General features: G+C 35.7%; 1 protein-coding gene across 1 annotated transcript in view; it reads right to left on the reverse strand.

The window, feature by feature from the left end:
- Nucleotides 1-6998: 6998 nt before the first annotated feature.
- grk6 (G protein-coupled receptor kinase 6) overlaps nucleotides 6999-26820 on the reverse strand; it is a 53789-nt gene continuing 33967 nt past the window's right edge. Inside the window, exons 6-16 of the mRNA XM_028031727.1 lie at nucleotides 25808-25900; nucleotides 19847-19910; nucleotides 18979-19119; nucleotides 16675-16865; nucleotides 16548-16585; nucleotides 15582-15671; nucleotides 14671-14879; nucleotides 14353-14490; nucleotides 12246-12383; nucleotides 10194-10328; nucleotides 6999-8774 (exon numbers count right to left, since the gene is read on the reverse strand). Coding sequence (XP_027887528.1) covers nucleotides 8724-8774; nucleotides 10194-10328; nucleotides 12246-12383; nucleotides 14353-14490; nucleotides 14671-14879; nucleotides 15582-15671; nucleotides 16548-16585; nucleotides 16675-16865; nucleotides 18979-19119; nucleotides 19847-19910; nucleotides 25808-25900 — 1288 coding nt within the window. The 3' untranslated portion in view covers nucleotides 6999-8723. The remainder of the gene's footprint in view (nucleotides 8775-10193; nucleotides 10329-12245; nucleotides 12384-14352; nucleotides 14491-14670; nucleotides 14880-15581; nucleotides 15672-16547; nucleotides 16586-16674; nucleotides 16866-18978; nucleotides 19120-19846; nucleotides 19911-25807; nucleotides 25901-26820) is intronic.

The following is a 26820-nucleotide window of genomic DNA, read 5'->3' on the forward strand; positions in this document are numbered from 1 at the left end:
TGTAATGTGAACATGTATACACTGTGGTGTCTTTGCAGCAGCGCCAGCTTCTGAGAAATTATTTACATAGTCACTGCAGGAGTGCATTAGCTCCAAATTACAGTCAAGTTGGACTGAGCCTTCTGGATACTGAACTGTTGACAGGAAAAGACTTTCTGACACCGAAATATGTTGGATAAATTTAACCGAGTTTGATATGAAGAGATTGTTGCTTTCAAGAAATAACACATCACTGTTACCACAAGTTTGAAACATACTACAGATTATAATAAGCAGCAATTTTCTTGCTGTAGAGCTTCAGTAGTTCTTCTGATGAATGACTATGGCTATCATGTTTATTTCCCAGGAGGCTTTGCAGCAGCTCCTGGGCAGAATGTAGGTGGTGCATACTATAACTGGCATTAGGAGACGGGAGGTAATAAACTATTCTTTTGGTAATACACATTAAATATGACTATCATTAGCATTGTTGAGCTAGCTAGCTATTATTTTTTGCTGCTGCTGTTTGTTTTTTACTATCTTTAAGTAAAATGTTTTCCTGGTAATTAAATCTCTAACCAATAAATCCAAGCATACAAACGGTACAAAGATCTGTCACACCTCTTGATTTATCTTGAATGATTTTGCAGCAATCAGTGCAGTTTCTCAGTCAGTAATGCCTCTTCTCAGGTTTGTGTTGTGTCTCCATGGCAAACATCTGCCCTACAGTCCAATGGGTGTCGACTTCTTCATTAATGCAGTCGTGTTCCAGAGAAGCAAGATGTAGGTTTTGTTATATTTCCATTTAGTTGTTTCTAATTGTTAAGATTTTGCAGATTAAAAACCTTTTGCTGACATTTACATTTAAATTATGTGAAAAACGTCTCATTTGTATAAAAGAAGCTCTAATGTGTTTTTTTAGTGAATGTTTATGACCCATTTCTTTCCCCTTTTGGCTTGGCTTTTTAAAAAAAAAAGATATTTAAGATATTTATAAGATATTGGAAGAAGAAGTGCTGATGTAACCTGGTTCCACCTTAACTACCTATGAGTAGCTAATAAAATGTAAAGCCTGTTTGATGTCCAAAACATGGACTTCACTGGTGGGAAGTTTTAAGGATTTTGTTTTCATTTAAATCAAAATTCATTTAAACATTCGTGATTATAATTGTGGTCATTTTAGTCAATTTAAGAGAATGAATGTCTAAATGGAGACACTGGTCCAAGTGCTGTTTCTTGCCTTTATGGGACATTATGTCCAACAGAGTTCTAATCTGACTGGTTTCGAGTTTCAATTGGAAATTTCTAATAAATGTCAACAGGATTCTGAGGGTGATCTAGTACTAAAGCTTCCTATTTTGCAGGAAACAGGAAGGAAACTATGATTATCTTTAATGTAACAGAATTCTTTTTTTAATCAGTGTAAATTAGATTTTTCTGTAAGTTAGAGCTTCCAGTTGTAGCCATGTCAGCTGTAAACTGAATGACACCTCAGGTTCACTGCAAACATCAGCCATTTTACGACCATTCCTGGGAATCGTTTATGATTCTTTCTAACAACATCAGAGTTTTTGCTCTGTTTTATTCACGGCCGTTTCCCCTCCAGCTGAGACGAGAAGCAACCTAGTAGCAGTTCGTTTTCAGGCTGACAGCGTTTCTAAAAATGTTCTGAGCCATTTCTGGTTCCCAGCAGGTGGAGCGAAGCTCCGAGTGGAAACTGCTCTGAAGTGGTTTTACAGCTGACGTGGCCCCACTGATAGGAGTCCACCTACACAGAGGAGTGGGTTTATGTGGAGCTGCAGGAATCAGATTGCAAACTGGTTTTAATCCTAAAGACATGAGCTTAGAGACCGGTCTGACACTTTGATCCAGACTGAAATATCTCAACATGACAGCTTTTTATGAAGAACATGAATATGATTAAAACCTTAAAATCCTGAAAGTATAAAACATAAATTTAGAGTTGCAAATAATGATTGTTCTATTAATTGATTATTTAGTTGAGTGTTCTGATAAGTAACCTAGTAATCAAATTCACATTTTGCAGGTTTTTCCATTTAACCACTAATTATTTAATCTTGTAAATAATTATTTCATTATTTACAATATTAAAAATACATAAAAAAGCAAACAAAATAAACATGTTATTGATTAAAGTGTAAGAACATAGCATTCTGTACAATTGATCATTTGTAGCAAAGAATTCATCTGCAATTAAAAAATAATGCTTCTAGCATCATGTTAAAGCTCAACCTATCAAAGGTCTTTTCACTTTTTTTTTTATTTAAAACTGAATTGGTCCAGATTACTGGCTGTCTGTTTTATAGTGTGAGTGAGACCTGTCTTAGGAACTGTGGGGAATAATAATCGTTTTGTAGAAAGAGTTACAAGCTCGGCGCACAGGCTCACAGCAAATAACAGTTATAATGATCTCAGAAGATGACGGTATAATGAGCAAAGTAATAAAGAAGGGATTATACAGGTACTGACAGGATATTTAGAAAATAAGATCGTAGTCCTGGGTTTAACAGGGCAAGCCGGACTCATTCAAACTAAATGCACTGTTGGGCTGCAGTTATTTTTAGAAGTATTGCCAGGATATTGATGATCTCTTTACTGTCCTTAAAAAAACTAAAAGAAATAATAATTAAAAATTGGACCAGGTAAGTATATAAAGATAATTTGAGAGACATACATGAGCATCCTGATTCTGTTTAAATCATTTGTTATCTAACACATTCTGCTTTTACCAGCTTTCCAACTATCCTGTTCTATTTTAGATCCTGAATTTTGAACACATTTTCTTTTCATATTAGTAAGACTGAAACGATTAATCAGATTAATTGTGATGAATTAATGAGGATTAATGAGGGTGAGGATTATTGAAATAATAGTCAACTAATTTAATAATGGAGTAATCATTAACTGGAGTATACAGACTCAAAAAAGGTAACAAACTCAGAGCAGTAACTAAACCAAAATTGTACAAATAATAATATATCCATTTTACATTAAAAATAAAGAAAAACTTGTGTCTGTATGTTCTACCCAGAACTCCTCTGGTTTTATCTTCACCAGATTAAAATTCTTTTTTTTAATTATTATTATTAATTTTGAGCATTTTTCTATCCAATTAATAATCAATTGTTGCTGTTTATTTGTTCATTTCTGCTTGCATTTGTCAGTATCCGAGAAGTTCAGTTCATCCTGTCAAGGCTATTCTGACTCAGAAAAACCTGACCAGTGAGCAACACTGCAGAGTGGCCTGGGTTCTGACCCAGCAGGCAGGACAAAGTGTCAGAAAGGACAATGAAGGAGAGAAGGAGCGAGCAGCGGCCGGAGGGGTCCAAGGTGACGTAGCTGCTCTGAGGTTACGGGACGAAGTGACTTTCAACTGACAGCAGCAGACTACTCAATGCTGAGAAATGTGTGTGTGGGTGGAAGTGTGAGAGCGTGACGTCCGATCCAAAAATGACACAGCGACACACAGTGGAGGTCTTTGTGCTGGATGTTCAATAAAATGCGTCTCATACACAAAGTTCAGACTTGATTCAGTCTGTAAACGAGCTGATTCATCGTAGATATGAAGCATTAAGTTACATATTTACTAGATTCTTCTCATTTACACAACCTGATATTAAAGTTTCAATAAATGTTTATGTATGTTATGAAAAAAACCCTTACAGTTTATGTCTTTTTCATTTCTCCTCACATCTAAATGTTTCATATCATTAAAGAAATTATAGGAATAGACAAAAGAAACCTGAGTACATGCAGTGTTCATACAGGAGCTTGAAATCCTTGAAATGCTTGAATTTTAATTTGTTGATTTCAAGGTTTGAAAAGTGACTGATTTCTGTATAAAGTCCTTGGAAGTGCTTGATTCTCAAACTGCACAGTTTTGTAATAAAATGCAATGAAACGTTTGATTAAAAGCTTAAATGTGGAAATTGTTATTAAACCAGATATTTTTATACACCTAATAAAAAACAGAGAGACATTTTTTTCTCTCTGTCAAGTTAAGTAAGGCAAAACTTTTCTTGCTTTAGGAAAGTTATAAAAATATATTTCTACTTGCTGAATGCTAGAAAATGTAGCAAGAACATTTTTTAGATATCTTTTTTGTAACTGTTTATTTTTCCTAATGGCTCAAAGACATTGACCTGTGTATTTGAAATAGAGGTTGGCTTATATTTGTTATGCTAAACAACGTTATTGAAATTGTTTTATTTTATTATTACTTTTTAATTGTTCTCAGAACATTGAGGTGTGTGTGGTGTGTGTGAAAGAGACATTTGAAAACATTACATTTTGTTAAATTGTGGTTTATGCTGCAGAATACCATCAGAAGACAGCAATGAATGATATCATATAATAGTTAATTGAAACTGTCTTTTTAGTTGTATCTTTATCTTTGTTTTTATCTTGAAAGTGTGGTGCTTGAAAAGTTTGAATCTTCCCTTGAAAAGTGCTTGAATTTTACTGTGGGAAAAGCTGTTTTTGTAACAATTATTTGCATTCTGGGACTCAGAGTTTTCACCAGCCTCCTATTTTTTCTCTGTATGTAGTTCAGAGAAAACTACATACAGTGTCTGTATGAACAAGGTGTCTGTTCATACAGACACCTTGTTTTCTATAGCTGGGCCCAACTTATGATTTAAATATCTGGTTTCATTCAGGTAAATATATGTTAAAACTTGGCTTTTCTTTCCAACTTTAAACGGACAAAAAATATTTTACTTGGTTGGAAAATTGCATATTCTCTCCACAAAACTGACAGGATACTTTAGATGGTTTATGTTACTGACAGTGAGAAGTCTCCTTCCTGCTGGTTGAATTCCCACATCCTCCTCAAAGCTCCCGTCCCGACAGGTGAAGGGGTTGGCCTCCTCTCGACCTCCGCCGCCTCGCTTCATTTTGGTCTTCTACATGATGGAAGAGTCCATCATCAGGAAAAACAGCCTGCAATCAGCTCCATTGTTGCCATCATGATTCATGATGATGATTCAGACTCTGAGTGTAACACAACAGCAGGGAGATAAAGACAAATACAGTAAACGGTGATGAATGACGGCTTCATTATGGACTTTAAGGTGTTTGTGTAGGAGAGACCATCAGTGGGCGTCTACTTTTATACTTTTATCTTCCTTTTGTGTTCGATTGAACTATTGGAACAAATAGTTTGCTTCAGTCTAACAATAACTGGCTTAAAATGTATTCTAAATTGTTAGCTCACTCATTCTCTCCAAATCATCTACACTAGACGCGTTTTATGATGTATTTTTATGTTTCCACATTTGTATAACATTATAATGCATCTTGGCTCCAACACACTTGAATCAATAAATAGTAAACAACCAGGCCTCTACGACATGCAAAGATATTACAGTTGAAACCAGTTTAGATACACTAAATAAACACAAACAAGCACCTTTTTTTCTTAATGTCTGAAGTGAAATCAACCAAACGTTTCTATTTGTTATTTGTTAGCTGAATGAGAAAGAAAATGTATCAGAGATATACAGTATTTATTAGTGTCTTCAAAATCAGATGTTTACAGACAGAACTCTGCATTTATCTCTGAACCACCTTTTGTTGATTAACCTGCCTTGGCATAAATATTGTACCAGCTTTCTTTTTTGACAGTCGGTGTGAAACGCCAGGACACATTCAAATAAACAGAAGGAAGCCTGAATAATGGACGTACCTTAGTGCTATTGAAGAAGCTGCTGCAACTTAATACCAAACAAGTGAGCTGAGACAGAAATTACACCTAATTATCCATCATTTGTCAATAAAACCAAGGAATACAGGAAAACATGGTGGCAGTGGCGCTAAAAATATTTTTAAAGTCGACAGGAAATTTGAAAATATCACTATGTAATTATGTGTTATTGGAAGACATTACTAACAATACCCAACACCAAGTATGAAGTTTTTAAAAAAGTAAAACATAAAAATACAATTCAATTAAATATAAAGTTTTTGCAATCATCCTAATTAAAGTGGCCAAAACTTTTTGGTCCTGTATCCTTGACATGTCACTTTATTTGCAGAAGTTGTTAGCATGTAGAGGAGGGGAACCAGGCAGTAGTTATGGAGCTACAGTGAATAAAAACACAACTGATATCAGTCTTCCTAAGTGTTCACGTATTGACCATACTATGATGCTGTTGTTCTTTCAAACGTTTGATGAAAGAGACTCTAATCTGTTTAATCTGTAAAAAAAAAAAAAGCATATAATAAATCAACAAACAACACTTAGCCTGGTGGGAATGCAAGTAAAGCCTGCCAGGCTTATGATACATTGGGGGAAAACTTAATCTTCATCCCGGCCACTTCACACTCAAACTGCTCCAGTGAAAGCTATAGATCAAGATCTGTGTGACCAATGGGACCATATCATCTGAAAAAACCCAGAGATTTGATCTCAGTGGTGTAGCAAGCTTTTAAAAAGTGGGAAAAAGATGGGAGTTGATTGGAAAGGGATTGTGGCAGAAGATCATGAAGTGTTCAAGCTCAAAAAGTGAAGCAACAATACCTGAAATGCACAGAAAAAAACATATTTTTATGTTCAACTACATATTATTAGGCTACAAAATTCAAGCGTAGTTTTGTTTTGTAAATTCTGTCATGTCCTGGAATATTTTTAGCTGTTGGTTGGGATTGGCTCTTCTTCATCCAAGAAATACGCTGATTGGATGAAAACAATTTATCCTTTGCTGACGGTGTGGTTCATTTTATGCTGGGTGGTTGCTTACGTGTTAACAATGTACTTTGCATTGAAAGACATATGAAATTTCAGATCTTTTTGGCCTTCTTGGTGTTCCATATATGAGGAGCAGGAACGCCAGATACGAATTTTGCGATGGAGTGTGACATATAAACGCTTAAGACCACAAATTATTGTTTGATTATAAAGATAGATGCACTCACATCGGTTTCATAGGACACTCACCACAGAAATTCAGTTTCTGTGTCCCTGCTACAGAGGAAAGAGGAAAAAAGTCAACCACATGGACAGTCAGAGGTATCTCATTTTAATAGCTTACAAACAGTCACCATATTCTTTGAAGGTTTTCTAGCAGAGGAATATCGATGTCTGTTCAGACCCACCGCAGTCTGAGGATTAAACCAGGATGTCTCAGTCATTATTCCAGCTTCAGAATGACTTGTGATTGGATGGGGATGATGTGGAGGAGTGTCTTTACGGAGGCACAGCAAGAGGTTAAATGTCTGTCGAATAATATTGGTGCTATTTGTTTAAGACACAGGAAAATAACAGCAAATCCATCTGAAATGGTTAGAAGGAATTCCAGATACAGACTGGTTTATAGTGGTTACAGTGGAAATAAACAATAGATTAAAGAAAAGAAAAAGATTTATGACTAATGGATCAGTGAAGGCACATTTGATTCAAACATCTCCTAAGTTTTCCAGTCAGAAAATGACCAGAAAAATGCACATTTATTCAACTTAGACTACTATAATATAAAACCATATCTACATGGTAGGAATAGACAGCAAAGTAAAAGGTTTGAATTTAATCCAAACTGTAAAAATAGAAAAGATCAGGAATTTCAACAATAATTTTCTGGTAAAGCCAACTCATTTAGTTTAGATCAGCATTTCTTTAACTTATTCTGGTTTTTTGTTTAATAAATAATGACAGCACTGAATATGTTGTTTTCTGAACTTGAGATCAGACTTAAATAAGGTCGAAGAGGATTGAAAAGGATACACATACACTTCATGTGTATACAGCCCCCTTAACTAATTAGTAAACAGTCCACCTGTGTGCAATTTAATCAGGCGACAATCATTAAGAACAAAATCTATTTTGCAAGAAGAGAAAAATGTGTTCTTTTCAAAGCGAAGAGAAAAATGTGTCATTTTCCTCCCTCCAATCAAAGTTTGCTTTACTCTGTGTTGGTTTATCATAAAATCCCAATAAAATACTCTCCAGTTTGTAGCTGTAACATATGGAATTGTGAGGAAGTTCAAAAGGTGTGAATTTTTTTTATTTTTTTGCAAAGAACTGTAACCCCTAACCCTTTAAAAAAAACATTTTGAAATTTCATTGAATGTCTTGGAAAGGATCTCACTCCTTCTGATGTTTTAAGATGAATTCAAGTCGTCTACTAACAAGCTGTAAGGAATAAACCGTTAATGTGGTTGTTTCTTATAAAACCACTTTGATTTACAAGAAAAGGCACAAGTCTGAATGCACCTCTGTAAAACGATGAGTTTATCTGAAGCTGCTCCGAAACGAGGAGCCGATTGTCTCAACAAGGAAGAAAAAATAAAATATGCAGAAGCAGATTTGTACATGAGGGGAAAATGTTGACAAAACCAGTAAAAAAACAGAACAGGGATGTGGAGGACATGTGTGGTCACAGTTCATGGGCTTAAAGTCACTGGCTTCCCCCTCAACGTGGGAACGAGAGAGGAACGTCCAGTCCTCCCTGAGTAATCACTGCCACTGTGTCCTAAAGCAAGGCACTTCTACAGCAGGAGCTGCTCGGCAGCAGCGGACGAAAGCAAACTTCCCCTGGACAATAAAGGTCAAAACCATAATAGTTTTCTGTCCATCTGTGTTCCCAGTTGGAAAAGTGTCCACAGCAAAGTTTTCACACTTTTAAATAAATTCAAACATTATGACTATGTTGAAAATATACATTCTGGGAAACGTTGTGCAAAAGTTGTAAACAAAACATATTTCATATGGGTGGGTGGGGGTGTGTTCACAGCCTGGTGGGTTCCTCATCGCTGTCGCTGCAGTTACCACAGCAGTCCTGCAGGGGGAGGCAGAGAGAGTACAGAAACTGAGAACTCATCCGATTTAAAAAGAATGCTCTTCTCATTTTAATTCAGTTAATGTATAATTAGTTCACGTAATATGAAAAAGATTTAATTTATATTTAGAAATGCAGTTAATATGGAAATCAGTTCAGTGTAATATTCAAATTAAACTACAGTAGAGCCTGCTGGGTACCACAGACACAGCAAATGGCTGAAATCCACAAATATTTATATCCAAACACCATATATACCTCAATATGCATTAATACATGCAGTGGAAAATGTCTTAGCACTGCAACAGAGGCTGAAACTCTGCTCTTTCAGGATTCAGCCAATCAGAGGCAAGGAGAATGAATACCTCTCCTGGATTGGCTGCTTTGCAAGTGCCAGCCACAAGAGTATAAAGCTTCACAAGCTGGATTTTCACTTTAGACAGCCTCTACAAAAAAGTCTTTGAATAAGTGGATTTTCTGTGAATTACTTTGAGTCATGTTCCACTGAAAAATTCATAAATAACTGAATCATGAATAGGCAGGGGTTCACTGTACATATTCAATTGGGAAATCTTTTCCATCTAATGTATGGTTCACATTTTAAAATTGTCAGACTTTTTTTTTAAACCTGAGAAAGTCCAAAAATAATTATAAAATATCTTAGCTTTTGCATTTTTGATGATGCGTGGTATCGAGCCACACATGAACCATTTTCACTCAACATTCAGATGTGAAATGGGAAATAAATAAAAATTAAACCAAACGTGAGTTCAGAGTAAACAAACATGGTCAACAGGGAAGAAACAATGACTGTAGTTGGTTGACTATATTTTAAACCAAGGAAAAACGATACTAAGACATTCTGGTGTGTTTCTGTCACCTCAGGTTCTGATTGGCTACCTTTCACATTCGATAGGCTGTGTTCTTGTTTGTTCTTGGACAACCACCTCACACACTGTGATATTGAGTCAAAACAATCCAACATGTTGAATATCCAAGATATTAGATTATAGCGGTCCCCAAACTGAAGTAGGCATAAGAAAACCCAGCTCACTGCATAGAGTTGAAAGCAAGCAAGTAGTAACAGTGGAAAAGAACCACTCCCTTTTAACATAAAGAAACGTCAAGAAGCAAGACCGGCCATTTAGGTTTTGCAGACTAGACTAGAAGAAGGTGTAAAGCTCAAAAATTGTACATTTCTGAATAAATGTGCTGTCATTCAGGAAGTGAAAACCTAAAAACTGATGGGTAAAATGTTAAAATCAATGTCTACTGTGGCAAATATGAGATTAAGCATGTCAATTATTCAAAATTAATGTAAACACATTGTCCTTGTTCACTTTTCCATACTTATCCAAGCCTTAATAATGGTAAAAGCAATCTTCTTATTTACTTTTCCAAACTTTTAAGACTTCTCACCTGCCGGCCGAAGAGCCGCTGCAGCAGTCCCTGTTTGGGTGTCGGAGTTGGCTGTCCTCTCCAGTCCAGGTCTGGAGGAATGGCGCCGTCCTCATAAAACACATTCAGCTCAGAGAAACACTCCGTCTCGATCATCTGTACAAAACAAAGCACAAAAACGTCAGAAAATATGATTTTAGATCAATGTTTTGCTAACTGTAGCAAACAAGCATATGAAACTGAGCAGGTCCTTTCATTAGATCCACCTGCTGTCATCCGTTAAAATTATGCTTATTTGTTTGTTTGTTTTTAATATGTACAAAGAATACTTAAAACATGAACATGGAAGTATAACTTTATCAATATTACCACTCCTTATCAGCCTAGATAATCTTCCATTTTATTTAATATCTATATTTATTTAGGATTTAATAGTTAACCCAACATTATAGTATCTACTTAATTTTAATTACGGTTTCTTTACATTTCACCCACAAAAAAAACTAGCATTAATAATAAAACACACACAAGAAAGTAAAAATATTACATATCATATCCAGCAATAATAATATGTTTATGTTCTAGTTTGAACACTTTTATGTTTGGATGTTGTCTAAGTTCAATATTCAAATTATTCCAGTTTCATTCAACTTACTGACACACAAAAGCATTTTCTAGTAGTTCTGAATCTGAACAGGTTAAACTCTGATTCCTCTATTTCTTAGAAATTTGCTCCTGTAGGTTTTTAACAAAACATGATTGTTTTCTGCTAATTGTTTCTTTTTAGCTTTGTAAAGAATTGGAACTGTCTGTAATTTTATTATGTCAATGAATTTTAATACTTTAGATTTTACAAATACAATACTGGTGTTTTCTAACACACTGTTTTTAAATGTATTATTCTTATTGAATAATGTTAGTGGTTGTTAGTGGAGCCACACAAAGATTCAGCTGACTGAGCAGCTGTCTTCTGGCAACCCAGAGGTACATGTTGTTGTTTGTAGTAATTTTGGCCAATATTTAACACTTTATAAATGCTTCGGAAATAAATTCACTTCCTGTGATATTTTGTTGTTTATTTATCTCCAAACTAACAAGCAAGAAAAGAAAAAGAAGACTATTGGTAGATGTTAATAAGAAAAATCTCACCCTCTCCTCATGTCACACTGTGCTGGTTGTTTCATTCTGCAGTGTCATTTCTCATATGCAGCAGGGAGAAGGGGATTTTTCTGGCTCATAAGATGGGTAAAATATATTTTTTCCCTCTTCTCTAGCTTTATTCAAACATATAAAAATGTTGCTTTAGATTACTTTACCATAATTTCTTTTATTTATTCATATTTTTGTCTTCATGGGAGAATAATCTTTACTTTTTTAACTGTCTTTAGGGCGACTGTGGCTCTATGGTAGAGTAGTTATCTTGCAATCAGAAGGTTGTAGGTTTGATTCCAGCTTCCTCCTGCCACATGTCGATGTACCTCTGAACCCCAAAACACCAAATTGCCTACTGATCGGTGTATAAATGTGTGTGTGTTTGTGAGTGTGACTGGGCACTGAATGTGACTCAAGTGTAAAGTGCTTTGAGTGGTCAAAATGACTGGAAAAGCGCTATATAAGTTCAGTCCATTTACCATTTCTTTGTTTAAATTGACCTCAACAACTAAGATAAATGGGATATTTCTCCTACATCTCCAGAAACCACATGAGGAATATTTAGGACAGAGCCATTCTCTACCAAATCAAAAAGCCTCTGAATATAGTTCAGTTTATAACAATATCACCAACTATTGGCAGAGTGGGCACATGACCATTTTTTGTATTTCTGATCTGGACTGAGCCAATTTTGATCCAGAATGAAAGAAAAAATATCTTATGAAAATATTGATTTGGTGTAAACATGTTAACGAGACGTAAGCTGTGGATTAGGTTCTCTAACCTCTTTGAAGGTTATTCATGTTAGCAAATCTGAAGGTAGAGCAAAAACAACAACACAACAACTTTCTACTGAACTATGCCTGTGAAAAATCAATCTTTCAACAGTTTCCTCATCATTGTGGTGGGTGCTGCTTTGACCTCATTCTGCCAGGGGATGGAGACACTTCCTGTCGACACTTTGCTGTAGAACGACTCGTCTTTCGGGTCCAGCTCCACGCCCTTTACCGTAGAGAACTGCTCGATGTCCAGCACATCTTTAGCATAAATAGCCTGAGGCTGAAAGCATAAACATGGACAGAAACGGCAGCATTAACACATATGAAAGCAGAGTTTAGACACAAACAGTTTGAAGATGTGAATAACAAAAGAAAATCCCTTTGCAGAACTGAAAATTTGCTTTAGAACGATATTAGGTCTCAAAATAACTTTAATTTACATTTTAATCTCTCCTGAGCCTCTGTGACATTCTGATTCAAACAGATTAATTAACTCCACTTCCTGTGTCTATTTAAAGAGCTTCCCACTGGAAGTTTCTCCTTCTGTTATATTATTAGCCTGATCTCATCTAAAATCACTGACAGTGATGATGAATGAGACGAGTATTTCAGTAAAATAATTACTTTGTTAAACCAGAAACATGAACAGAGTAAATTCAATAAAGTTTGCAAAAACTATTTGTGCAATTTGAAATTTTGAAATGAAAACAAACACTGAAGCAAACCAATCAACATAACCCAACATGTTGTGCAGTTTCTCTCCAAAAAAATCAGAGGAAAGTTCTTGTTTCAGTATTGAAGGCTACGTTCACAAAGAAAGTCTTGATGTTCAATTCCGATTTTTTTTCTTTTTCTTTTTTTTTTTGCATGACTGTTGATATTTGTAATTAAACCCAACTTTTGTGCGAGTGGCTTATGACCCCAAACAACCCACATTCGCAGAAGAAGACTGATGGCACACTGACTAGTAATAATGGATGGAGCCACCTATGGATCATTTTTTAAAATTTATTCAGCAATGGCAGCCTACAGTTTTGTCACAAAATCATAACGAAACATAGGAAGATCAGAAAAAGAAAGCACAACTAAAGCAATGTCGCTTTGTGAAGCATTGACTGCAACTTCTGCAGAGAGGTCTGTTTGGCTGCGTAGAAAGAGCCACAAATGGGGGGTAGTGATGTGATGCGCTTCACTGACTCAGACTTCATTCATGATTTCCTAATTATAAGTTTTACACATTGTTTACATTCAGGTTTACCGTGTCTGGCTTCTTCTGGTGCAGAATTATGACGCATGTCTCATATCAATGACAAAAAAAGTCAGAAAAAATGACTGTTCAGATTGCAGACACTTTTAAAATTATTGGATATGTACAGTATCTGATTTAGTGCCATATGTGATGACTCAAATCAGTGTCTTGGGGCTGAAGATTGAAATTAGGCTGTTCAGACTGCTGTGAAAAAGTCGCATATGGATCTCATTTCAGCAAAAAAGCGGATTTATCTGCTGTGTAAACATAACCTTATATTCCTCAAGAAGAGCTGGAAAGTGTCACTTTAGGATCATCGTACTTTGAAATTTTAAACTTCAATGCTATTAAATGTCAGAGAAAAATGATCTTTACTTATAAAAAAAATCTTCAAAATATTACAGAAATCCTGGAGAAAATGCTCCGAAGTGAAATTAAGAAAAAGTCAAATAGACTCAAAACACAGTACAGCTCTGTGAAAAGAAAGAGATGCCAGAGGAGAATTATATACCATCAAAGGTTATATATAAAAGTTATATATATATATATATATATATATATATATATATATATACGAAATATATTTTGCATTATATATAAAAGAATTATATACTATTCAAAGACCAAAATCAATGACAAACTGTCTTCAGACTGATATGAAGTTTACTAATGATTATTAAATATTATGTTTCTCATATTCTAAAGGCTTGTTGGAACAGATGAATCCTATTTGTCCTAAAGAAGGTGATCCAATCAGATTCCTCGCCAATAGTAGCAACTCGGCACTTTTGAGCCCAATGCTTCTGAAAGTCTCATGTCTGAATACAAGGACATCAATTACTTGTTCAATATGTTAATTAGTAACATTAATTAAAGATACTCTCCTGAAACTGAGCGAAACCAATGATCAAAGCTAAAGAAAAAAATAAAAATAGTTTTCATTCAGAACAACTTTATATTTTCCTGCTGTAAATATTTGCAGTAATTCTGATGGACTTACGTCAGGGATGAAGGGTGGTTGTAGCATGCCGGCCTCCAACCGTTTGAAGTTGATGGGGCGGAAGATTGGGTGACCTTTGACCTCAGAAGCCCCACCCCCAAGGGAGCCCAGCCTCTTTGTGGGATCTTTGGCCAGCAGCTGAGGAGTTTACAAAATCAAGCATTTCAAAAAGTCTGCACATGTATAGTAAACTTAAAAAACTCTTTACAAAATAAGAGCCTGAAACCTTAGCTTTATAAACACTACAATTAAAAGGATCATTAGTAGAGTCCCCAATAGAAGTAATGAAATGAAATGAGGGGAAAATGGAAATCTTACCATTTTACAGATGGACTTTGCCTCTTCAGAGAACTTACTGGAGTATTCCTCCTGCACCTCCTTGACCAGCCGCTCCACTTCCTCCCTTTTGATCTTCTTCTTCCTCTGCTGAAATGGTGACTGGCCCTCGATCATCTCATACAGCAGGCAGCCCAGCGCCCACCAGTCGGGGCTGAAGGTGTACCGCTCGTTCATCACCACCTCCGGGGCTGAACGACATGAGGAGGAAAACTGCTAAAGCTGTGGTGACGCCAGAAACTTGAGAAGAGTCTGACATATACGTATATATATATATATATATATATATATATATATATATATATATATATATATATATATATATATATTTTTTTTTTTTTTTTTTTTTTACTTTGGCTGCAAACATTTGATCAAATCAACATGGAAATGGTTCAGCAGAATCAAAATAAATAAACAAAACAACAGTCAAATGAAATGGATACTGAAATCTCTAAATAATACTGTTCTCTTAAAAATGGGCCAGTTGAGACCACTGCACTAGACTGAAGACTTTTGTCATTCAGTCTTTGGTAGAAAGAGATAGAGACATGATTAAGACAATGATGCAAATCTAAGTTATTGAGCTTATTTTAATTTATCATGCAATTAATTAATTTACTGCTTATTGTGACAGGTGTGCCTGTACTCAACATAAAAGTTGGACTTTTAAACATTTTTTGGTATTGGTACAATAACTGAAGAGATACTTTTCAAAGTGATGCTTGGAAGTGTTCAGGTTGCTGTATCTTGTTCATAAATAAATAAGTAATTTTGCTTTCTGAATATGAAAATTTGGAAAAATCGATAGGTTTTCACAAAGGGACATAAATGAAAATGTGTTGCGTACTCAACAAATAAAATGAAACAGAAAGTACAGGAGTAAACATACTCACCCATGTATCCAACTGTCCCCACCCGGCCCTTGATGGTTTCTCCGTCTGGCACACGGATGGCCAGACCCAGGTCTGATATTCTGATATGACCTAAAGACAAAAACAAGGAAACATACAGGACAGAGACATGTGTTCTCAAAATAATAATTGCTTTAAATAACACTTTTTTTCCTTTTTAAGCTTGGGTTTATTATTTGGACTATAACTTTGTGCTGTATTTGGAGAAATTTGTTCTTATGTCTGTGGTGTAATTTATATAATTTAATATTTAAATGAAAACAGCACTTATTTTAATCACATAAACTAATGTCTGACCCAGAGGGAAAGATACTTCTTGTTTTTATGCATGTCAAAACAGACACTTCTTTACATTTAATTTTTAATATCGGATCTCACATCAGTGCTGATAGAATCAGATCGCCCTCTGGTGTTCAACAGCAGAAAATGTACTTCACAGTCATCTAGCATCAAAAATAATGTGCAAGAAAAAAATTCCAGGAAAAGTTACCATGTAAGAAATTCGTTTAATTAAAAGTGAAATAGACTTGCTTATATTCAAAAACGGCAAATGCAAAAAAGGATAGAGACATTTTATCTTAAATTAATTTGAACCATTTTTGTTCAAATAAGAAATTGGTTTAAGAATGAATTTTTAAGAATGAGTTAAGTTTAAGAATGAGTTTTTAAAAGTCTTTTAAAACTCTTACAAGTTTTAAAAGATTTTTTTAATGTAGATAACTATTGCAAAAAAAAGTTTGTATTTGCTGTTATAACCTCAAAACTATGGTATTTTAGTACTTATTTTTGCCCATTAAAATTATCTGAAAAAAGGTGAAGTCTCCATTTTAAGAAGTATAAAAATAACTTTTAGCATGTTTATCAGTGGATTACAGCTCAATTTACAGGATGTGTATGCTCTCTGTTAGTCTGTCACAGTATATAAGAGAACCTGTTGATTAGACTCACCGTGGTCATCTAGCAGGATGTTTTCTGGTTTCAGATCCCTGAGTGACGGAATGAAAAAATGCAACCAGAGTCAGAGAGAGGCTGCATGAATAAGATGAAGTTGATTTTAGTTTTTAAAGGAGCTCACCTGTAGATGATCCGCTCTCGGTGCAGGTCCTCCAGACCGCAGCAGATCTCTGCAGCATAAAACACGGCTCTCCTCTCCTCAAAGCCTGCATCTCCCATGTGGTAGATGTGAAACTTGAGGTCTCCGCCATTCATCAAGGTCAGCACGAGACACAGCGCATCTTTCGTTTCGTAGGCATACGCTAAACTCACCTGGACAGAAATCAACTCTGATTTAGAGATTATGTCACTTGAAGACTTTTATAGTTTAGTGGGTCTTAAAGGACAACCGAAACGTAACCATGAATTAAATTTTTAAAAATCATATCTTCCGACCATGATTGACAAAAGAACAGAGAAAATTGAAGTTATAAAGTACACACAATTAAAAAAACAAAAACTAAACAGCTTAAGTGCTAGCAAAACATCTAGTGATAATATTAATGATGTATATAAACACAAACAGTGGTTTTGTTACTATAAAAACAATGCTTGATGAGAGTGAGGAGAGACAAACTTAAGAGTTCCTTTTAACTCCAGAATATCATAAAGTATGTCGTATTTGGGCTGATAAGTCACAACAGTCTTCAGTATTCAAGAATGTTGCGACTGGACTGTTGTTAAGCCAGCCAATGTGTTCAACCCAGTTACAGTCTGGTCAACTTTTACACTGGGTTCAACCCCGTTACTCGATACATTGTTATGATTTTTTTTTATAACAACAACAAATATTAAGCTAATATTTTTTGGACTGTATGCAAAGTTTAAAGAATCAGTCAAAACATAAAAAAGCCTGATTTAAGGTTCATTTTAAAGTGTATTTTCATAATTTGTGAAAAGCGCTTTTACATCAAGTTGCCATATTCTACTTGTCAGTCTAATTATTATGAATCACAATCAAATAAAATATATTTACAGTTAGTTATTATATTCAAGGGACAGGTGATCTCAAAGGAACTGGAAGAATTAGTTTAATTATGTTATGAAGTTATACTGATAGAGGAATGAAATTGTCCTGTTATGGGGTTGAATTTAAAGCAACCTAACCTAAGAAATTGTAATTAATGTTTGGGTTTTCATGCATAAGGTGGGGAGACATATTTTCTTGGAGGTTAAAAGAGTCCTTCAATAGATGGAGTGTTGAAAAACAAATTTTTTGTGGTATATTTTTAGTAACCTGAGACCCCAAAATGTACCAAATTCAGAGAATCGCCCACCTAAGTAATTTTTAAAAAATGTAGCTAACTTAATGCAAACTGACAGCTAACAATACAGCAAAAGTAGTGAATGGCTAATGCCAAAGCAAAAGTTAAAAGAAAGTAAACAGAAAACAAAATTCATCAAAAAATGAAAATGATGTTTCTTACATCATTAAATAAATACCTTCTCAAATAGCAAAAGTTATAGGCAGCATTCTGAACGCTAAAGTTAAAATGCATCTAACTGCGTTCCTAAATTCATGGATAGCTTGCAGTGAAGCTAAAGCATTTGCTAAACATCTCTCACAAATGAAAAATAACATAACACACAGACAGAATACTAAGCTTAAGAAGAAGTCAAGAACATAATAAAAATACTAAAGCTAAAAATACCAAGAAATTATAATTGTGCCGCTAATGGTGCCGATGTCTAACGAAAAGCTAACGTTACAAAGACTGGTGATCACGCACCTGCAGCTGAAAATGGGTAATGTAAAAGGGAAGGAGCAATAGAAAATTAATTTAAAGAGGAACTGAGAAGGAAATGAGATTAACTATAAATTGAGACTTAATCGCACTGTATAAGTCCTTAGAAATTACTAATTATACAGCTAATGTTTTACATGGCTACCTGACTGCTAAATACAAAGCCAAGGCTGTGGAAGATTAAAGGAGAGGTGTAGAGTGTAAAATAATTGAAACAAAGCAGAAAAAATATATATCTATAAAAAATATATGTATTTGATTAATAGATAGCTTAAGTAGACAAGCTGAAATATGAATTCATAAATAGCAAGCAGAAATGATTTAGACAACTCTAAAATATTTATTTTCAGATTTTGTAGCTTTTGCACATTTAAACAAAATTCAACTCAGCAAGTTGTGATCTTTTCTAGTGTTAGCTTTTTATAGTTGTTTTTGTTAATTAAAACAACAGTATTTCAATCCATGATATGGAAAGAATAGAGAAAAAGGTAGTAAGAAAACTTTTAAGGCCATGTTTAGTTTATTTTTTCAGTTCAAAGCCCTCTTTCTCTTTGAACATAATTGTTCCTGTGATAACTAATTTTGCCTCGGTGTGGCAGTATTTCACTGCATATATAACGCGGTTCTTCAGAGCCACTTACAACAAATCTACTGTTGACTTTCTCCAAAATCTGCTTCTCGTTGAGCGCCATCGACTCTCCTTTCCTCTTCTTTATCCTCTTCTTTTCCAGCTTTTTGCAGGCATACATTTTCCCCGTGGCCCGTACCTGACACGCACACACCTGTGAGCAATGGAGAGAAATCTATTAGACTAAGCAGAATCAAAAGCATTAATTAAAAAGCAGGGGTTGGATTAGTTGCTTTGGGGCTGACAGGTATTTGTGTTACCACAACAATGCCACGCAGGAAAAACAACTGCAATAGCCATAAAGAAGCTACTGTTGTCATCTAACAGCTTTAGCTTGACCCAAACTGAGTAATGAAACTCAGCAATGATTCACCACAATCCTAAATATTTGTAACCATTTGCAGCACAGAAGCCAACACAGAAGCTTAACCCTGACCCCTGTGTCTTTTCATGTCCCTCATTATCTCATGACCCAAAGCTCTTACATTTAATCTGCTATCGCCCTGGAGCCAGCATGGAATCAAAAAGACCTCTGCTTATTACACAAATATGCTATACAGAGATGCCATTCATCAGAGTCTAATGGGATTCAGACGTCAGTGGTGGACTTCCTCTTTTCAGATGCCAATGACAAGATTTGGTTAGAAGTGTAGCACCTCCCTGTACATTTCCTTGTTATCTAGACAAGCAAGAGAGAAAATTTTGGCTGCTTTGCTTTTAATTTAAAATATAAAACATACTCATACTGAATATAAATATATAAATTGGGGACTTAAAAAACAGCATTTCCCTTTTCTGTATAATTCAACATGCAGGGAGGAAATGTGGTGCTAAACATTTTGTGTTTGACCCAAATCTAATAGAAAAGAATCAGTACTCACCTCCCCGAAACCTCCTTTTCCTAAAACTCTGTACTGTCTGAACGTGTTTTTAGTCACCGGCTGCCTGTTGGACAAAGATAGACAATTACTTATATTACACAAGTAGTACGCAGCAGTGGATCCCAGGTATTTGTGGCGTTAGAGACCACAGGTGCCTACAAATAGGTACTTGAAACCCCCTCTAAGAACAGAACAGCCTATTTTAATAGTTAAAACAATAAATATGCCATAATATGCATTAAAATAGCACTACAGCGGAAGCTAACATCCACAGTCTCTGCTCTTGGGTGTTTAGCCAATCAATGTCAGGAAAAATAAATGGCACTTCTAGACTGGCTGGTTTGCAAATGCCAGCCAATAGCAAGTCAAGTAGCATTGTCTGAGTATCTCAGCTCGCCAAGCTGAATTTTCTTTTAAAAACTTTAGATTTACTCTACGAAAAGAAAGCTGCAACTAGGCAAGCTTTCCAAAAATACTTGAAGTCACGCACCACAGAAAATACCATGAATAGGCGGTGGTACCACTGTGTAGTGTTTTCGCTTTGCTTGAGATTGTCAAAAAAAACTTTAGGGTTGTTGCTGCCAAGGGTTGGCAAAAACTGTTTCCTGTATTTACGTATGTTACCTTTGTGTGATAATAAAATTCCTTTGATGATCTAAAACAATTAGGTGTGACCAAATAAGTAAAAACAGGAGAAATCTGTGGAGGGTTCAGATACTTTTCCCTGGACAGTATTTTCTAATTATCCAGAGCAAAGTTCACCTTCATGACCAAATCTGAAGTCAGAACTGGAAACTCAAAGAGTGACGTTTAGACTTTCATACTGTTTTATCATCGTTATCAGCCTTAGAAGATTTTAGTTGCTCTACAACCAGTCAAAAGGTTTTTTTTGTTTGTTTGTTTTTTTATTATTTCTGGCAGAAATCCTCACAGGTAAACGTCTCTCCTCTGCTTAGCTGTGGTTTCCCTTCAGTGATGATGAAGTATTTCTGAAAACATGCTGATACATGAGTCAGCGTAATTGTGGGTAATTGTTTGTGGAGCCAGGCAGCTACAGTGTGTGCACATCAAACATTCAGCTTTTGAGCTACAACATGTGATTCTGTGTAAGGTTTTATGAACTGCATCCGTCAGCAAAAGCGTTAATTATTAGTGTTTTCTAATAAAGCAGAAGAATGACCAAACAAGCAATTTAATGTTGCAATTTAAAAGTTTTTTTTTTCTGATTTTTTCTTTGATTTTGTCATGTAATTGTTTTTGTACTAGCTTTAATTTTTTTTTTTTAATTATCTGAATTTGCACACAATTTTTTTTAGATGACCTAATTTTTACAAAACCCCTAATTCTTAGTATTACCATTTGTTTTAGTTGAATGCTGATGTAAATCACTGGTGTTTTACATATGACCCTACTTTTGTAACCCTTGCTTACAAAGGGTAAGCTTGTGTTTGTTGATGCTAATAGGTTAGCTTTCCAACTCTTATTGGAAGCTAAGTTTAACCTATCCTAGATCTATTCCTCCTTTGAATTCATATTGTTTTATTTCCGCTACCAGGCAGAATCAAACTAAAAGAAAGAAACAGTCAGAAAACAGGCAGCCCATGTTAATGTTCAGCCTTAGAACAGACTGTTGAGACAGACTGCACTGTATTGGACAAACTGTAAAGAATTTGGACCATGCTTCAGTATGAAAATCAAGGTAGCTATCCTCTTGTGTCTGGCCTCGCTCTATAATCAGAATTTCTTTGTGGATGAGATGTTGCAGAGCCCTACCTCTCTGTAATACCTAAACTTGTAAATGTTTATTACTGTAAATGCAAATGTCAAAAACCCAGATACAGTACTTGAGAGATGCATCATCTATTGCTCTTTGGGAACCACCTTGTTATAGTTATAATGAGAAAGTGTTAAAAACTCTGTCCTCTGTGGGATCTTTAACTCCGCTAACTCTGAGGACATGGATCTCAGTAGGAAAAGAGTGAGATTCTCTCTCCACTTCAAGGATCAGTTTTTCATGGAGGCATCTTGTTCAAGAGACAAGCAGATGATAAAGTGATTGGGGTTTGGCTCGAGTAGAGAGATTCTTACTCTGTGGTAAAGAATTAGCAGAGCTGAAAGGTGAAATTCTTGATTTATTAGTCTGTTTATGTCCCAACGTTCACCTATGGTCATGGGATATAAATCATGACTAAAAAACAAGATCCTTGATACAAGCAGCTATAAAGAGTGGCTTGGCTCACAATTAGAGTCCAAGTAGAGCTGCTGCTCCTCTGCATCAGAAGGAATCAGTACTGGAGGTCAGGGATGCATGCAGGTGAACTCCCTTTGAAGGTTTTCCAGATCTCTCCGAAGTGACTATATATCCCTTATAAGAAGCTGGGGAGTGTTGCTGAGAAGACGGATGTTTGTTACCTGTAGCCTGGCCATTGCCTTTCTATGCAATTCCGCTCGATTCTTCAGGATGGATCTCATGCAGGCCAACCAGCATAGAAGAAGTTGTGAACAATGTTGAGTTTCACCACTGCCGTAGTTTTACCAATGGCAGTGGAGTAAGTAAATATAGCCATTCCATGTTGGCCATGCTTCCAAATACTGAGCACTTAATGTGGGAGTAAGAGGAATGTTTAAGACATTTTATTACTGGCACAGTTGGTCCTACTCCTCATGAGATGCTGCAATGCTCAGAACTCTCTGGAGGAACCACATGGACCTCCTCAAAAGGAAACAACTTTGGATCAATCAGAAGGAGCTGAACAGTGACCCTCAGTGTAGCAATTGTGATGTTTACCTTTTGGACATAATAACTGTATCATTCAACTTCAAAAACACAGAAGTGAAAAGACTTATTTCATAGTCATCTGAAGCAGGTTGTCCATTAGAGTGGAAATCTTCACATCTCTATGGTTCTTGTTGTAAGACAATTGAAAGCTTCTGATGTAAAGAAACAAAACTTGTCTTTGTTTAGAGGCCGCTGGAGTCAAAAGAGCAAATTTCAACTTGTTTTTTTCTGATAAGTTTGTCTTTGGTTGAGATCTTTGGTAAAAAATGAGACATTCCTCTGAACATGTTCAGGCATTGGTCTAAAAGTGAGCAAATGAAATCTTGTGGATAGCTGTTGATCAAAACCAATTGCTAAACATCTGGAAGCACCAACAACTCTCTTGGTCCATATGTTTTCAAATTTAAATTTCACGCTTGGTTTGAATCTTGATTGGATTCATGAAGACAAATGATTCTCTTAATCAACATCAGCAACCAATCTGGTTCCTCCTGGGATCATGCCTCCCACTTCATCCCCCTCTGGACCAGTTTGATCATTCAAGCAGGTGAATGAACAGGTCTCTGGGGTTTACGCTCATTAACACCATGAGTCATTTACTAATTAAGAAAGCCTGGGATTGGGAAACTGCTGCTTGTTAGCAAGTGTTTTTTTCTGTTTGTTTTGTTTTCTGTTATGATGCCTGTGAAGCTCTTCAGGTTTAAAGCTCTGCAGCATTACAACTTTCTGTTGCCAACCAGAATCAGCTTTTAGTTACAATCCAGAAACATGTTTGGTCTTGCAGGAGATGCTTGGTAAAACCAACACAACAATGAGGTCAGGCACAACTATAATCCAGTATTCCTGGATTTTTGTCATTACAGTAAATCCCATAGCCTCCATCCAGACTGTTAGCTTCCAGGTGTCACTGGATATCTGGAGTCACCCGTTTTCACATCAGTGATGTCCTAGTTTTTTAAGATTTCTTACAATTTTTGTTCTCAGCACCTAAACTCCAAAAATTATTTGTTTGTTCTTCAACCCACAAGAGTCATTAGTAATTACTGTACAGTTGGAAACCCCAAAGGAATAACACAAGGACATACTGTCTTTGTGTTGTATTTGGCTTCAGACCAACAGACTGCAGAATAAGCAGGTGCCCTGTTGGATCATGACCAACAGACGACCTGAGACATAAGCCACTGAAACAAGCTTCCTTTGCAGAAAATGGTGAGGAGATTGGAGTAGAACCTCGGCTCAGGATCAATTTTAGGCTGTAAATTGGGGGATTCAAAGCATATTTGGAGATTTTCCAGGTTCATCCAACTACAAGGAGAACCTCAAAGAGAACTAGGACTTACTGGAGGAACTGTACATTCACTAACCACTTTAATGGGTACACCTGTTAACATAGCCTCCCAATCAGCCAATCACATGGCAGCAACATTTTGGCATCTAGATTCAACATAGACATCATGCAAATCGGCCTCAGAGTGGAGATGAAAGGAAATGTAAAGCCCCTTCTCCATTGTCAAGTCTTGCTCTGGCCAGTTAATGTCTGGTTCAGTTCTAGCCACGTTGGATGTGTCTGCGTTTGCAGTGTGTTTCTCACTATATGGGCGTGAATTAGACCAGCAACGTGGGCTGTGGTTTCACGTGTGCTCTTGGGCGACTAGTTTATCCAAAATATCTTGGCATACTTGCGGTTGCGGGTTGCACATTTCAGTTCACACTGTACGTGCTCTTCAGCCACAATTGATAAAAAGGTTTAGACCTGAACAGTTGACCATGAAATCATCCATTTGGATCCAGGAAAAACTCCCTGACTGGAAAGAAACACTCATTTTACCATTTCCTTATTTGTTTATTTTTTGACCTCCTTACATTACAGTATAGGATTCCACCAACTGATTTCAATATTTTATCCAAATTAAATGCTAAAAAAAAACTCAACTGAACCTGAGACCATCCATCCATCCCAAGGCACTCTGAGGCCAGAAATTATTTTAAAAAATGTTTTTGGAGACCTTTGAACCTAACAATATTGTTTTTTTTTATCAATACTTGAACTTGGCTTAATGAACTGTTTAACACTCATCAGTTAACTCTTTCATCTTTTTGAAGAAAATCACCAACATTTTCAGCAGCAGTTTGGTTTATGTGTGTTTGTGTGTACTATTCAGCCTGTTACACACATATATGTATTTGTTTTGCCATGTTATTAATAATTTTTATATTTTATATAAACCAAAAGCACCTGCAAAACAGAGTAGTAATTTTTGCTGTTTCAGTGCAGAGCCTTTTGCAGGCAGGGAATGAGACCATTAGTGGAACAACAGTCTTAATGAACTGCCGTTTTTGTCAAAATTTCACTTATTTTCCATTATGGCAATTAAATTAGGCAACAAATTCACAATTAGTCAAGGTAAGCAAAGAGATCTGACAAAATTAATCAGATCTGTTAATAAACTGACAGGGGAGAAGTATTAAAATGCAAAACATTGGCATCAGCCTGCTAATTGATGCATTAAATATTGAGCTATTTATTATTAACAAAATGTGACAATAAAGTTATTCATGGCTGGTAGATAGATTTAATTCAGAATGTGCATTTGAACCTGAATAAATTCACTTGGAATGAAGCTGGTTATTTAGCTATTTACCTCTGTCTATATTGATGAATGTTGGATATAAAATAAAGTTTGGAAAAACTCATATTTTTCTAAAGTTTTCTTTTCGCATACTTTTCCATATGTGGAAAGTACTGAAAAGTAAATTCAGGACTTTTTTTCCGTTTTCCTTAAAGATCATTGCAGCTGGTGGTTTTAAACTAGCTTTTTTAATGTTTTCAATTACAAATCATATTGAGTAGGATTACTTTAGGTGTCTTGCATAGACACATACAATTGAAAAGTAACCCAACCTGCTGGATCCCTTTATTATTGGTAAAAGTAAAGGAAAACCATCAGTTGTTGTTCTAATACCTTCAGACTGCTGCAACAATAGGAGGAACTCTTACTGCCGAAGTTTAACAGAAAAGTGAATGCTTTCCATTAGGCAATTTCCAACTTGTCTTTTGAAATGTGTCATGGTGGTGTTGTTGTAACCCGGAGGAGAACAGGAAGCTGTGAGGCAACTTTCTCTGAGCATGTTGCTACTCGTACCATGTTTGGGAAAGAAAAAAAACAGTTAGAAAGTCTTACCTCTCCAGCCACTTCCACTGCAGGAACCTGTTGAAGTACATGCTGTCAAGGTAGTCAGCGAAAGGCGCCACGCTCAGGTAGTCATGTATCAATCTGAAAGAAAAACAAAAAACAAAAAAACAAAATGAGAATTAGTGAATTCAACTTTTCTTTAGGTTGCTGGTTTTAGATTTAATAGCCTGAAATCAGGAAATTCCTGAAGGGTAAAAATTATTAAAATGGATTAAGGTGAAATGAAACCTGTTGGATTAAGAGTTAATTGTCATTTGAGAAATGAGCCACACTTCAGGATAATTTTACCTTTTGTTTGATTTTCTGTTCTTACTTTTAAGTTCCTTCAAATACAACATCAGATAATACAAACTCACTCATTCACACTACTTAATTTCCTCTTAATTTTGAGTTTGTCTTACAATCTGTGGTTTGCTGCTCAATTTAGTGTTAGAAAAACTCAAACAAAATTTGACCAAATCTTGACTGGACTGGTTCTAATCTGATAATTGGAGGCAAAACATCACATGTTATTTATGCAATTAATGAAGACGTGAGACAACCCAGCCCTTTTTGAAGCTCCATAACTCAGCAGTACTTTAGAGCAGAAACGCCAATCACAGTTTAAGTGAGTCACAGAAAGTTCATCTTTACCTGACTGAATTAGGTAACCAGTTTTTACACATCACAATTTTAGATTTGACATATTTTCTCCATGAAATGTTCAGTTCAGATAGGGATGATGTCAGACACTACATTTTTTAAACATTCACAAACTTTTTAATTTTAAATACCTTTGTTGTACAGTTTATACATGTAATTGTAGAGCTTTCTGTCTACTTTTCCCCAGTGTGTCACAGATCAGTCTAAAATCACAAAGCGCTGTACAGCAGAAATCAACCTTAAAACCAAACAAAACATAAAACCAACATATGAAACACAATAAAATCAAGAGATAGAAGCCTGGGAAAATAAAAATGTCTTTAGTTGCTTTTTAAAAACCTCCACAGAGTCAGCAAAAT

This window comes from Xiphophorus couchianus, chromosome 11, assembly GCF_001444195.1.
Source record: "Xiphophorus couchianus chromosome 11, X_couchianus-1.0, whole genome shotgun sequence".
In the NCBI taxonomy this organism is placed as follows: Eukaryota; Metazoa; Chordata; class Actinopteri; order Cyprinodontiformes; family Poeciliidae; genus Xiphophorus; species Xiphophorus couchianus.